The following is a 12,708-nucleotide window of genomic DNA, read 5'->3' on the forward strand; positions in this document are numbered from 1 at the left end:
CATACTTCAGACAATGCTACAGCATTTTTCATGCCAGCCCTCTGGTTAAAACAAATGGATTTTTTTTTTATGAGAGCTTCCCAATTATTAGGAAGTAACAGGAACAGCCTAATTATTAAGCTACTCTCAACAAGGGAGTACCCTCCTCTTTTGAAACCAAGTATTTTTGCAGAGAAGACTGCAAGACTGATGGAAGAAAGAAAATAAGAAGCAATGCTGCCTCCTAGATAAGGGGTGATACATTTTCTGCTTTTCGTGACAGAATATTGGTGTCGTCTTTTTTAATCTAACAACTGTTTTATTATCCTTCTACCTCTTACTCAATGAAACATACAATAAAGGATTTAATGCAGTTACAATTTAAATTTTAAATTTTGTAAAACAACTGTTCTAATTTTTAAGTCCATTATACTTCGGGACAACATCAACAAAAATGATACCAATCAAAAAAACCCACTCACCTGATGAGATGTCTATTCGGTTTTTCTTCACTTGGGTGACATTGATATGGACGCTGACTTTGCCCTCATTTATGTCAATCTCGACATTCCCCAGGTCATCTGCAAAGTCGCTGAAGACAAGAAGTCCACTGGGGTTCCAGGTTCGGAAGAGGAAACTGACTGAAAACAGATCCTGGCTTGGACGACCAGGAACCTCAAGGTAACTGGTGGCATTGAAAAAGACAGGCACTGTATGTGGCTCCACACAAGAAAAACTTAAATTTCCCTAAGTAAAACACAAAAAAAGCAAAAACATAAGCAAAATTATAAGATTCCACTATATTCATAGCTACCTCTAGAGAATTATTCTAGGTTTCATTCAAGCTACTACTGTGATCAATGCAAGTTGCATGTAAAAATGTGTAATTAATATTATTATTACTATTACGATGTTGTTGATGTTTGTTTCGCCTAGAAGTGGCCCCATTATATTTTGTACTGTACACACACACAACAAGAGGCAGTCATCACCCCAGAGAGTTGTAGTCTAAGATAAAGCTTAGACGAAAGTATTAATATTCCCAGTTCAAAGAGGAAGAAATGAACCACAAGGAAACTTGGGCTTGTTTATGGTCGCCAAAGCCGCCTATAACAGAGCAGTAATTCTTCCTTTTATAAAAATGAAATATAGCTTTCAAATACCCTTATATCAATGTGTCAATCAATACAATACATGAGGTTGTGAAAGAAGGATGTGTAATACCTCGTGAAGAGCTAGCCCCTTTGTTATCTTTTCTACTGGAAAATACTAGATAAGCTAATACTTCATTTCATGAAGCGGAAGGATTGGGAGTAGCTGATCATGAACAATGCCTAATATTTATAGCTAGTCAATAATTTTCTTTGGAAAAAAAACCTGCAGTTTTCACATTGTAAAATTTTATTCTTTGGCAAATTGACAAAAATCCAGTCAACTGTATTGATTTCCAAGGCTTTAAAATCTGTATCTGTAAACAAGACTAGAATTAGGGACATGACGCATCTCACTCTGGTTCTCCTGTCACTTCTCTCAAAAGACCATAATGTTAGGATATATTGTCATCTTCTTCCTTAGAAATCACAAATAATTTGTAACAATCTCTGTCCAGAATTGATTATTTAATGCATCAATGCAAATATAACAGGAAAACTTCCCCTGCTGAAGAATTCCTCTAATGTGGAAAAGCGGATCCTGCTCCATGGTTAGGTTTTCTGATGCACTGTGGCAGATGGATACTCTGTGGTAATTTAAGTCCAATTTGGGAAGGAAAAATTTTATTTGATGCAGTATGAAATTTATTACTATGGGCAAGAAAGTGATTCCTTTTATATTTATCTGTACATTAAAAAAAATGACTAAGGATTGAACAATATTTTTGGAGGTACCTAGATGCTTAGAGATGAGGTTCACCTAAGCACTGCTCAGAATCCCAAAAGGAGTCAGTCATCATGTTTATTACATACATATTTTTAAACTCTGTATTACTGACTTCCTGATATAAGCTTTTACGTCACGTATTTTTGTATTCAAAGTGTATACATGCATCTGAAAGTTCATCTTGAGGACAGCCAGAGAATTTGGAAGCAAGATAGGAACTTTATGTCTGAAAACATGTGGGAGGAAAATCCTAAGTAAATTTTTTTAGAAGTAATTATTTTCAATCAGAGGTGGGCTAGATGACATCAATAAAGAAGCAAGATTTAGTACTCATTTACCAATGTCCAAATGTCACTTTTTAGAAGAACAACACACCAGAAAACACTTATCTGCATCATAGCAAGATACCACCTGTGTGGCAGATTCAGTTTCTTATAAGTATTTCCATGTCAAAACTCAATGAGTAAAATAATAGTTTCTTGAGCACTCAGATTCTTAGATTACTCTGCATAAACACCTCTTTTTCCTACTGAGCATCAGAAGTTCTACTGCCACACAGTCTACCTACAAAGGCCAGCAGAACTAATAGCAGCTAGACTATTGGGTTGGCAGCCTCCATCATCAGTTGGGAAACACGGATGTTTCCAATAATCTGCAACTAGAGGGAAGATTTCTTTACGCTGATCTCCTAAAAGATTTGTTGCTATCTTTATGATTAAATCTCAGCATTACAAACCGTGTTCTTTTCTTACACCCGTGTTCCACAGATAACAAAAAATATCCAACGATTTAGGAAAATAATTAGTAAAACAACTATAGGAAACTTTTTGCATTACAGTGTGATGACAGAAATTACAACTCCTTTCTGAGTGAAGACAAAGCACCTCCCCTTACCTCCTTTGCTGCTAAGCTGCTTGGCTACTCGGGGGTTTTTTGGTTTAAAAGTTGCCTAGAGATTTTTATTTAAAGTTTTCAGCCAACTAAGAGTTAAATCAAAATAGTTAACTCATTTGTTCAAATAGTTTCAGTCTGAACATTTCCAAGTGTGCTACAGAATAATTTTTGTTAAACCAAAAATTTTATGCAAGGGAAAAAAAAGCTGGGAGGTGGATGAAATACCCTCTGCAATCCTTTGTAGACGTGCTCAGTGTAATTGTCACCCCATGGATTAGGAACAACTTCTGTTACACAGTTGAGGCAGTCCTGTGTAGACAGAGAAGGCAACAGCGTTTTCTAACAGCTGACATCTCACGGTTCAGTCACAGATGCCAATTAAGCAATGCTCAGAATACATTTTGTTAGACATATTTAAGAGTTTCTTTTCCTGAGAGGAACTAACAACTTCCTCACAACAAGAAGGTTTTCATATCCAACTGACACTCTCCTGTCATCCTGATGCATGGGATACTCGCATCTATAACCCCTATTAACGTTAATGGCACCGAATGCATTCAAATACTTTTTCATATCCGTGAATGCATTTATCATGAACACCCTAACTGCTGAAAGAGTACTTGAGGAAGTAACACATAATTCTAACTTCTCTGCTAGTTAGAATTTTCCCTACTGAGCTATTCAGATTAATCTGAACTGGATTATCGACTTCCTCTATGACTGTAATTCCCAAGACGACTCCTCTTTTAAGTAAAGCCCATCTGATATAGATTGCTCACTAGGTCTAGCTCAAGAGTTCAAGCTAATCTGCAGCTTGTCTCTATAATGGCATCCCCGTTTTTCAAAGAGAAAGAGAGCCTTTTCTGTAGAATCAGAGTGACTTGCTGAATACTTCTCTGGGCAATGACATCTAGAAGTCAAACATACTGTGCATTTATACAGAAACTGTTGGCCTAGCCACTCTCCATCATATTTGAAAAGTCGTGGCAGTCAGGTGAAGTCCCCGGTGACAGGAAAAAGGGAAACATTGCACCCATTTTTAAAAAGGGTAGAAAGGAGGACCCTGGGAACCATCCTGTCAGCCTCACCTCTGTGCCTGGGAAGATCATGGAACAGGTCCTCCTACAAGCTATGCTGATGCACATGGAGGACAGAGAGTTGATTTGAGACAGCCAGCATGGCTTCCCCAAGGGCAAGTCCTGCCTGACCAACCTTGTGGCTTTCTATGATGGTGTGACTAGATCAGCAGACGAGGGAAAGAGCTATGGATGTGATCTATCCAGATTTCTGTAAAGCCTTCGACACAGTCACCCACAACATCCTTCTCTCTAAATTGGAGAGATATGGATTTGATGGGTGGACTGTTAGGTGCATGAGGAATTGGTTGGAAGGTTGTAGCATGGGGGTTGTAGTCAACGGCTCAATGTTCAAGTGGAGACCAGTGACGAGTGCTGTTCCTCATGGGTCCGTATGGGGACCAGTACTGTTTAATATCTTCATCAATGTCAGACAGTGGGATCGAGTGCACCCTCAGCACGTTTGAAGATGACACCAAGCTAAGTGGTGTGGTTGACAGGCCTGAGGAACTGGATGTCATCTAGAGGGACCTGGACAAGCTTGAGAAGTGGGCCTGTGCAAAACTCATGAGGTTCTAGAAGCCCAAGTACAGGGTCCTGCACCTGGACTGGGGCAACCCCCAGTATCAATACAGGCTGGGGGATGAAGGGATTGAGACCAGCCCTGCCGAGAAGGACTTGCGGGTACTGGTGGATGAAAAGCTAGGCATGAGCCAGCAACGTGCGCTTGCTGCCCAGAAAGCCAACCGTATCCTGGGCTGCATCAAGAGAAGCGTGTCGAGCAGGTCGAGGGAGGGGATTCTGTCCCTTTACTCCGCTCTCGTGAGACCCCACCTGGGGTCCTGCATCCAGCTCTGGAGCCCTCAGCACAGGGAAGACATGGAGCTGTTGGAGTGGTTCCAGAGGAGGCCACAAAAGTGGTCAAGGGGCTGGAGCACCTCTCCTATGAGGAAAAGCTGAGAGAGTTGGGGCTGTTCAGCCTGGAGAAGAGAAGGCTGCAGGGACACCTTGCAGCAGCCTTCCAGTACTTAAACAGGAGATATAAGGAAGAAGGAGATAACCTTTTTAGCAGGGCCTGTTGTGCCAGGCCAAGAGGTAATGGTTTTAAACTAAAAGAGGATTTAGACTGGATATAAGAAGGAAATTTTTCACAATGAGGGTGGTGAAGCACTGGAACAGGTTGCCCAGAGAGGTGGTAGACGCACAATCCCTGGAAACAATTCAGGTCAGGTTGGACAGGGCTCTGAGCGACCTGACCTAGTTGAAGTTGTCCCTGCTCACTGCAGGGGGGTGGGACTAGATGACCTTTAAAGGTCCCTTCCAACCCAAACTATTCTATGATTCTACGATCAGAGAATTTTTCATACTGCATTGGAAGGATAATGGTGAAAACATCTTCATTTGGCTAGCCTGACATTTGTATCATGATCTTTAAGCTGTGCTGCAAATTAGCTTCATGTTTACTTCTTATAAATCAATTTTGCCTATCCACATTCAGACCTTATCCCTTGTGGAAGAACTACTGGGTCTTAAAACCCTTCCCAATTAATAGATCTACTGGCTGAATAGGTAGCTCCCAAAAGAGAGGTAATGAGTCTACAAAGACTACAATACCTGTTAAATCAGGATGGATTATACAGTACAGGCAATGTATTGTACACTAATGTCTATCATGTTATTTCAGTATTTTTCTCAAAATACCTTATTACTCATCTTTGAGCCTAACATAATGTTCCCTTAATATAAATAATTTAAAAAAACCAGTCATCTAGTTTGCATATGACTGCACTCAGTAATATATTGGCACAGGAGCTGCAGAAATGGGTGGAGCATAGACCTAGTGGATGTATGCATGGAGGGTAGCAAACATGATTCTCCTCAGTGTTTTTCAGCTACAGGCTTTAAAATTGGAGAGCCTGTCCTGTGGAAACTAAATCAAGTTAGTATTCACACTGCCTGCCCTTAATATACCTCTGGGTAGGAAACTCTGATAAAGTGCCTAAATTCTTAAACTCATATTTCTCTGGAATTCTTCTTGTTAGCTGCATAGCTCTTCTCACTAGTGGTACAAGGGTCAATACTGTTCAGTTATGCAAGGTAATCAAAGTCCTACAAAGCTTGTTATGTTTTAGTAGAAAACATAGAAAAGATGGGCTGGAAGATCATTTACAAGAGCATTCCCTGTTTCTGTCTTAGTCCTGAGTCAAGTTCTATACAAGAGTTAGAACCTACTGTGCTAGTTAGTCACTGCCAACTCTTGTTTGCAACTTTGTTTATGAGAAAAGCTGACACTTACATTCTCTGTCTTGGCTGCCCATTTCTCCCTGACTCTTGCTTTTGGGCATCTTTATCATTTGCCTCATTTATCTTCTATGAAAACAAAACAGGCTCCACTAATAAGAATAGTAACTTCTCTGGACCATCCATCTGACTCATTCTCCCTAAACAGCTGTTGCCATCTTACATATCAAATGACTGCCAAACGTTTTTTCCTCTTATTCTTACCCTCTAAATCTAGAAGAAAAAAGTTATTAAAGTCAGTGTTGGATTTTATTTAAATTTAAAATCTTTTAATTTGTCTTTACAGCTTTGCTCTTCAATAAATTAGAGAGATGCTTGGTGGTGCATTTTTGCTCATAACATCTATGTATACGAGACCTAAAAATGTTTTTTAGTTTTGTTTAGAGACAAATCAAGATTATCATCTTATTGTCATCTTTGAGTCTCTTGGCCTCTCATTCTGTAAAATAAACTTGTCAACTCCCTTTTACTCTGTGACTTCTGAAATTCAACTGTCTGCATTTAAGAGTATTTTTTTCTTCTGTCTCACACCTCTTTAATATCCTTCTTTCCTCTTTTTTTTCCCCCTCCTTATAATACTTCTCATCACCACACTGATTACTTGGCTTATCTTCCACTTCATTACATTTTGTCTGTCGTGCCTCTTCAGATAATACAGTGTTTAGGGCAAGGTGTGCCTACTGTTGTGGGTTTGTACAGAGTTTCCTACAATGCAGCTTTGATCCTTGCTGGATTGCCTAAGTGCCATCATCATAAACACTAGTAACAACAACAGTGGTCTCAACTGAGTCTATTTTTCACGCTAAATCAGGCTCAAAACTAGGAGAAAAAAAAACTTTTGAAAGAAACATAAAAATGCGTGTTGATTGAGTTAGAGTAAAATTGATTTTGCTTTTGAAGAGCTAGAGCAATTTAAGTAATTTTACTGAAAACAAAGGTCACTTCTATTTTTATAGGCGTTCTCAGAATTGGAAATCAACAGAACCATCAAATTAAACAAGCATGCCACAGCCTCTTCATATAGCACTAACACTGCCAAAGCTGCTTCTGTGTATTTGATGTCACAGGTAACAGAGTTTTTAAAACAAACAAAGAACAGAGAGATGATTTTACAGAGACTACATAGGCCTGCTAGCTATGCCACACTTTGGAAAGGATAGGATTTGCACTACAGAAACCTCTTCAGTAACACTGCTGTTCAGAAAGAGGTTTCAGAATACGGCCTGCTAACTTGCAGCCGACTTTGTGCAAAATGGAAAGGTTGCTCCTATACAAAGATCCTTTTCTAAATCAGGCATCAAGCTTTGAAAATCATGGTTACATCACAAGCTTAAAATGCACTGCAGGCAGGAAATCACAGGCAATTTTGTGGGGAAAAAAAGGATTCAGGAGTTCATGCGACTGGGTCACAAAAAATCTAAAAGGTGAGTCTTCCTCCACATATCATGCTCTTTACTTTTGACAACACTGCAGAAATTGATGGAAAAGGTTCTAAATATCAAGCTATATTACTGACTCTGTATAGGCAGACATCACACATGTAAAATTAGCCTTTGTATCACCTTGACCATTTAGCCATATCGTTCATGCAATTATATGAAACTTCAGCATTACTATCCAAGGAGTCATCAAATGGTAATCAGTTCTTTGCACTTCATCATTGCTGCATATGTAAATCCCCACTATTTATTTCATAAAGAGAAAAGCAATAGTGGAATGATACATATTGTTAGCAGACCTTGTGAAGGCTGGAAACTTGTACAGAAGAAAGCCTTGAACAACTTCTTCAGACCATCTCAAACTCAAGGCAATAATACATTTATTTCTTACCCACATTGCCTTTGTATGCCAGCAAGCAATTTTACGAACATTTAGAGCCTTAAAAATACAGTAATTAAAGTACATTCTTCCTTAATCACTCTGCCCATAAAGCTGCAAGTTTGAACATGAAAGCAACTATGAATGCTTAAGCAAGAGAAAAAATAGAACAAAATGTTAATAAGCTCTGTAATGTTAATATGCTAAATAATGATTTCAGGTCTAATATCTTGAGGCTTTTCAGAGCTATCAGAAAGGCCTGTAGAAGCATTCCCTTCCAATGACTTCTGCACTCCAGCAATTCAGCTAGCTCTGCAGGGATGGAAGATAGCAGGATTTAAAGCCACAAAAAAGCTGCAATTGATTTAAGAATAAATCTCGTCTGTGCTAGTTTTGAGCTACTATACTTTGGAAAGAAAGGAAACAAATACTCATTTGGTTCAGCTGATTTTCTTGTAATAAGTAGTTATCTGATACTGAAGGTTAATTTTGGAAAGATGAAATGGGACCCCAGAAGTAAAATGCTCAGACATAATCATTTTTAAAAGTCACAAACATACAATAAGATCTTTGGGTATGTGATCAAATTTGTTTTGTGCTCTGTATCATTCCAGTACATCACAAGGACATCAGCTACACACACTCACAAACCTTCTAGTCTCCTTTAGAAGGAGAAGCAGAAGTGTAGATGACCATTAAATTATGCTCTTACCACATTAGAAGGTTCCAATTTCTTCCTCTTGGCAAGGTCAGTGATATTATTGCCGTTGTAGTTGATGCTCTCCATACAGCCTTTGAAATTTTTCCTACTGTTAGAACTTGGCTTCCCAGAAAAAGGCATGCCTCCAAAGGTTATCTTTGAATGAAACAGAAAATGGTAGACAGTTACTGGAGGGCAAAGACTTTTAAATAAATTCGCTGTAGATGTATTCGCTGCTTTCTTTGTACACTCAAACACGGCAAATGAGAGAGCTGGCAACACTGCTTACAGAAAAAGAAAATATTAAATAAGCACTGCAAAAGCAGAAAATAAATCTGTAGTGAATTTGTGACTTCAAATATTTGTGGTAGTAAACCCCAAGTATTATTACAATTGTCCAAATAGTGAGCAGACACAGATCACAGTTGTTCATGTATGGACTGCTCTTCTGATCGCTACTAAACAATATGTATTTCAAACAAAGAACTTGGAATAAAAGTCCATCTCAGCATTTTTCTAAACAAGAGTAGACATGAAATTAGCCAGATAATCTGATTCAAATCCTTCACTCAGCTCTAACTGTGTGCCAGAGCTCAGACTGCAACACAGCAGCAGTGGGCTCCAATATAATGCATCTGTTTCCTTTAATGCTTATGTGTCTCCTTCATCCAGAAGGATTTCACAGAATCACATAGTTAAAGATGCTACCCCCTGTTAGACAGAAGCACCTTCTACTCCCAAGAAGATGCTTTTATCTCATAGTTATGGTCAGTGAGGAGTTACTACACGACTTGGCAAGCCAAATCAGCTCCATAGAGGAGATGAAGACAACCACTGCAAAGACTCAGCCATCAAGATCAAACAGGAATTGTTTTTCTTAGTGCTGAATTTCATTACTCTAAAGCACTGGGTTATCCAGAATCTCTAGTGCTAAAAAATGAAGAAAAACAAATATTTTACGAACTAAAAATGTTCATATCTTCTGAATTCTCTCCCTATTACTCCATAGTGACTATACCGTTCTCTACCGCATCAGGGTCTTTTCCACAATGTTTGGAAATGAATGCTACATATTTTCATCAATAATTTGCAGCCCAAATGTGAAGAATGAAGGACTCACGAGATCAGTCCCTGCAATCTATGATAAGTATTGATATGCAATAGATGACAGCATAAATAGTAATGACACCTAGTTTCCCTGCCCCATGAATGCTCACAAAAATGTCTACTTGTAGTCTACCGATGAGATTTTGCAGAGACAAGCTTTTAAATATCTTTCCTTGTTAATTCCATTTGTTATTACTGAGAGCTGGAAAATGTAGCTGTAGGGACACATTTTCCATTTTGAAAGCGTGTAAGATATCACTGTCTATCCCAAAGAGGAGGCTTTGCCTTGGCATATAAGAAGAACTAAAGCTACACAGCTGAAAACCAAAATCTTTACCAGCTATGTAAAACCATTTTGTGGGACACATCCTGAGGTATTATAAATTGACACAACTTGACTTTAGAGAAGATACAACACTTCACATGAACTGAAGAATGCGACTGCAATACTTTAATGGCTGTCAAACATTCTTTTGCATATTACAGTTGTGTTTGGACAAGAGAAAATGGAAAGTAAAGCATTCTGAAGAGAAGGAGAAAAATTGCAAAAACCAAATACCATGACAGTGAGTTAAGAGGGACTCATGGGATTATTTTTTCTCTTACCTTGAAAATGCAGTCAGAACTAATATTTATTCCTCTTTTGTGCTTACTTAACTTTTCTGAAAGAGATTAACCTATAAACTATTTTTTGATTCTTTCAGGTTTATCCACTGTGATTAATTTATCACAAGGGCAACATATTTAAATTTAGTCTGTGACGACCAACTCCAAAAGCAGTGAGATAACTTAGAGGAAAGGAAGAGGAGGTTAAGGCTCTTGCATTTCTATGAACCACAGAAACACACAGCCACACACTGCAGTTAAGTTCCGTTAAACACAAGGGGAATCCCGTACATGGAGATGGGACTGGATATTTGAGAACTGCCAGTGAGGTCTCTAATGTCAGCCAAGAGAGGAAGGTGAATCTCCTGGATTATGCTCTTTCTAGGGATAAATTTACTGCATGCAATATAGTTATGTAAACATGCTACATATATATACGTGTTTTTATATATATACACACATATATATATATATATATATATGCGCCCAGTTGCTCAACCCTGGCTTATGGCATTTAGCCTAACTTTTTCTGTAGTTCACTCACTTGAAAATCTTTAATAAAATCTATTTGTGTGAGTTTTCAGTAGCTCAATTCAGGCCTTCAGTGCTCGATAAGTAACAGAGGTACAGGCAAATTTGCTCATTATTTTCTCAGTATAACTGCTACCAAAGAAGGCATTCATAAAGATTTGTTGGAATATTAGTAAATATTTGATTAAGTTACATTTACAATCATCAGTAATTTTTTCAAACATTCATATAATATTCTTGACCAAAAGACTGTTTGTAAAACTATCAATACACAAGCTAATTCAAACTTTCCTGCATTACATCATTTTGATTCCCTCTCACTGTTTAAAAATTTGCAAGGATAGAAACACATGTATTTGGCTCAGCCAACCGCATTAATTCTCATTAGAAGCAGTAAAGAGTGCAAGAAAATCGTCATACAAACTTTGGTATAACCAACGTGCTGAAGCTGATACAACAATTTAGAGGAACTGAACAAGTTTTTAATAGCAGAAGACAGAGTGTAATCAAACAACAAATCCACATGTAATTACTACCAATACTTGTGTGCATTAACCTGACTGATTAAGCAGAACTCTTCTTAGAACTTCCCTAACTTTGCTGCTTCTTTATAAAAAGAAGTTACTGCTGCTTCTTTATACAAAGAATTCATCTTTATAAAAAGAAGTTATTAAAGAAGTTATTTGTGAAAATACAAGGAAGTACCTACCTACGACAAAAAAGATCAAGATCCACGTTAGTAAAATGGTTCTAATCTGCTTGCTGTGCTAAAAATAAATACTAATTGTCATCGCAGAATGAGGCTTTCTGATTCAAGTGCAAAATTATCACCTGTATGGAACAACAGATTGTGATTTATTTTTTTTTTAAATCTACTTCCTGCTTAGAGCAGCTGCTTTTAGAGATTTTAAAAGTAGCGTATGCTTAGCTTGCTGAGTAACAGAGATCTCCCATTTTAAAACAAAAGGCTGAGATGACTCCTACACCAGATGGGATCTGGTAAACTAATGAAGAGAAACTTAATTTACACTTAGGAGAACAGTGTTGGAAAGAAAATTTCAGGAAATGTAAGGGAGAAAATAATCAAAAGACATGCACAAGAAAGTACCAAAACATCTTAAACTGTGTTAGGTTTCTTTTCTCTTACTATTGGACTTTTCTTTATAAGGCCAATTTGAATTAAAACAAACAAGTTTCACTGTCTACCTCATAATCCAGGTCCAGGTAATCAAATTCTCCGTTGGTTCTGAAATGCTGCATGTGTCTGTCCAGGGTGAGATTGATGTTTCTGCCGTGGCGCTCTATGATGATGGAGTGCCAGTGATGATCGTCCAAGAGGCTGCCTGTCATCACAGATGTGTGGCCATAAATAGAGCCAAGCTGGTTGCTGCCTAAGATGAGAACAGAAACAATAGCAATTCTCAGCTCGTACCAGTCAGGCAAATATTTTCCTTCTGCTCTGTCAATATTTCACCTGAATCACACCAGATACGCATGAGCTGGAGGAATTCAGTCCACTACGAAGCTAAGATCTGCCCAGCTGCTGCCATAAATACAAATAGCTAGACCAAATACAGCAAGCAGCTGATCAGTGAACTGTATAAATAGTTCTTCATAATAGTAGTTACGTGGAGGTGAATCAGAGAAGCAATACCGACTTCCAGTTGTAAAACTGTTGTCAGCTAGGGGTTTGCTGTATTTTCACCCCTACACTACAGAAATGAAAAGCTGTCGCCTTTGGGCCAGGTCCTGAGCTTCCCTGGAACTGTACTGATTTACGACTGTTGAGGAAGACATGGTGCCTGGTAACAGAGTTCA

At 38.3% G+C, this 12,708-nt stretch overlaps 1 protein-coding gene across 1 annotated transcript in view; it reads right to left on the minus strand.

Annotated features, from left to right (window-relative positions):
* CNTNAP2 (contactin associated protein 2) overlaps positions 1 to 12,708 on the minus strand; it is a 1,116,355-nt gene that overhangs the window by 573,124 nt on the left and 530,523 nt on the right. Inside the window, exons 6-8 of the mRNA XM_075418555.1 lie at positions 12,097 to 12,281; positions 8,659 to 8,802; positions 462 to 726 (exon numbers count right to left, since the gene is read on the minus strand). Of these exons, the coding sequence (XP_075274670.1) occupies positions 462 to 726; positions 8,659 to 8,802; positions 12,097 to 12,281 (594 nt within the window). The remainder of the gene's footprint in view (positions 1 to 461; positions 727 to 8,658; positions 8,803 to 12,096; positions 12,282 to 12,708) is intronic.

Source organism: Opisthocomus hoazin, chromosome 4 (assembly GCF_030867145.1).
Source record: "Opisthocomus hoazin isolate bOpiHoa1 chromosome 4, bOpiHoa1.hap1, whole genome shotgun sequence".
NCBI classification, from domain to species: domain Eukaryota; kingdom Metazoa; phylum Chordata; class Aves; order Opisthocomiformes; family Opisthocomidae; genus Opisthocomus; species Opisthocomus hoazin.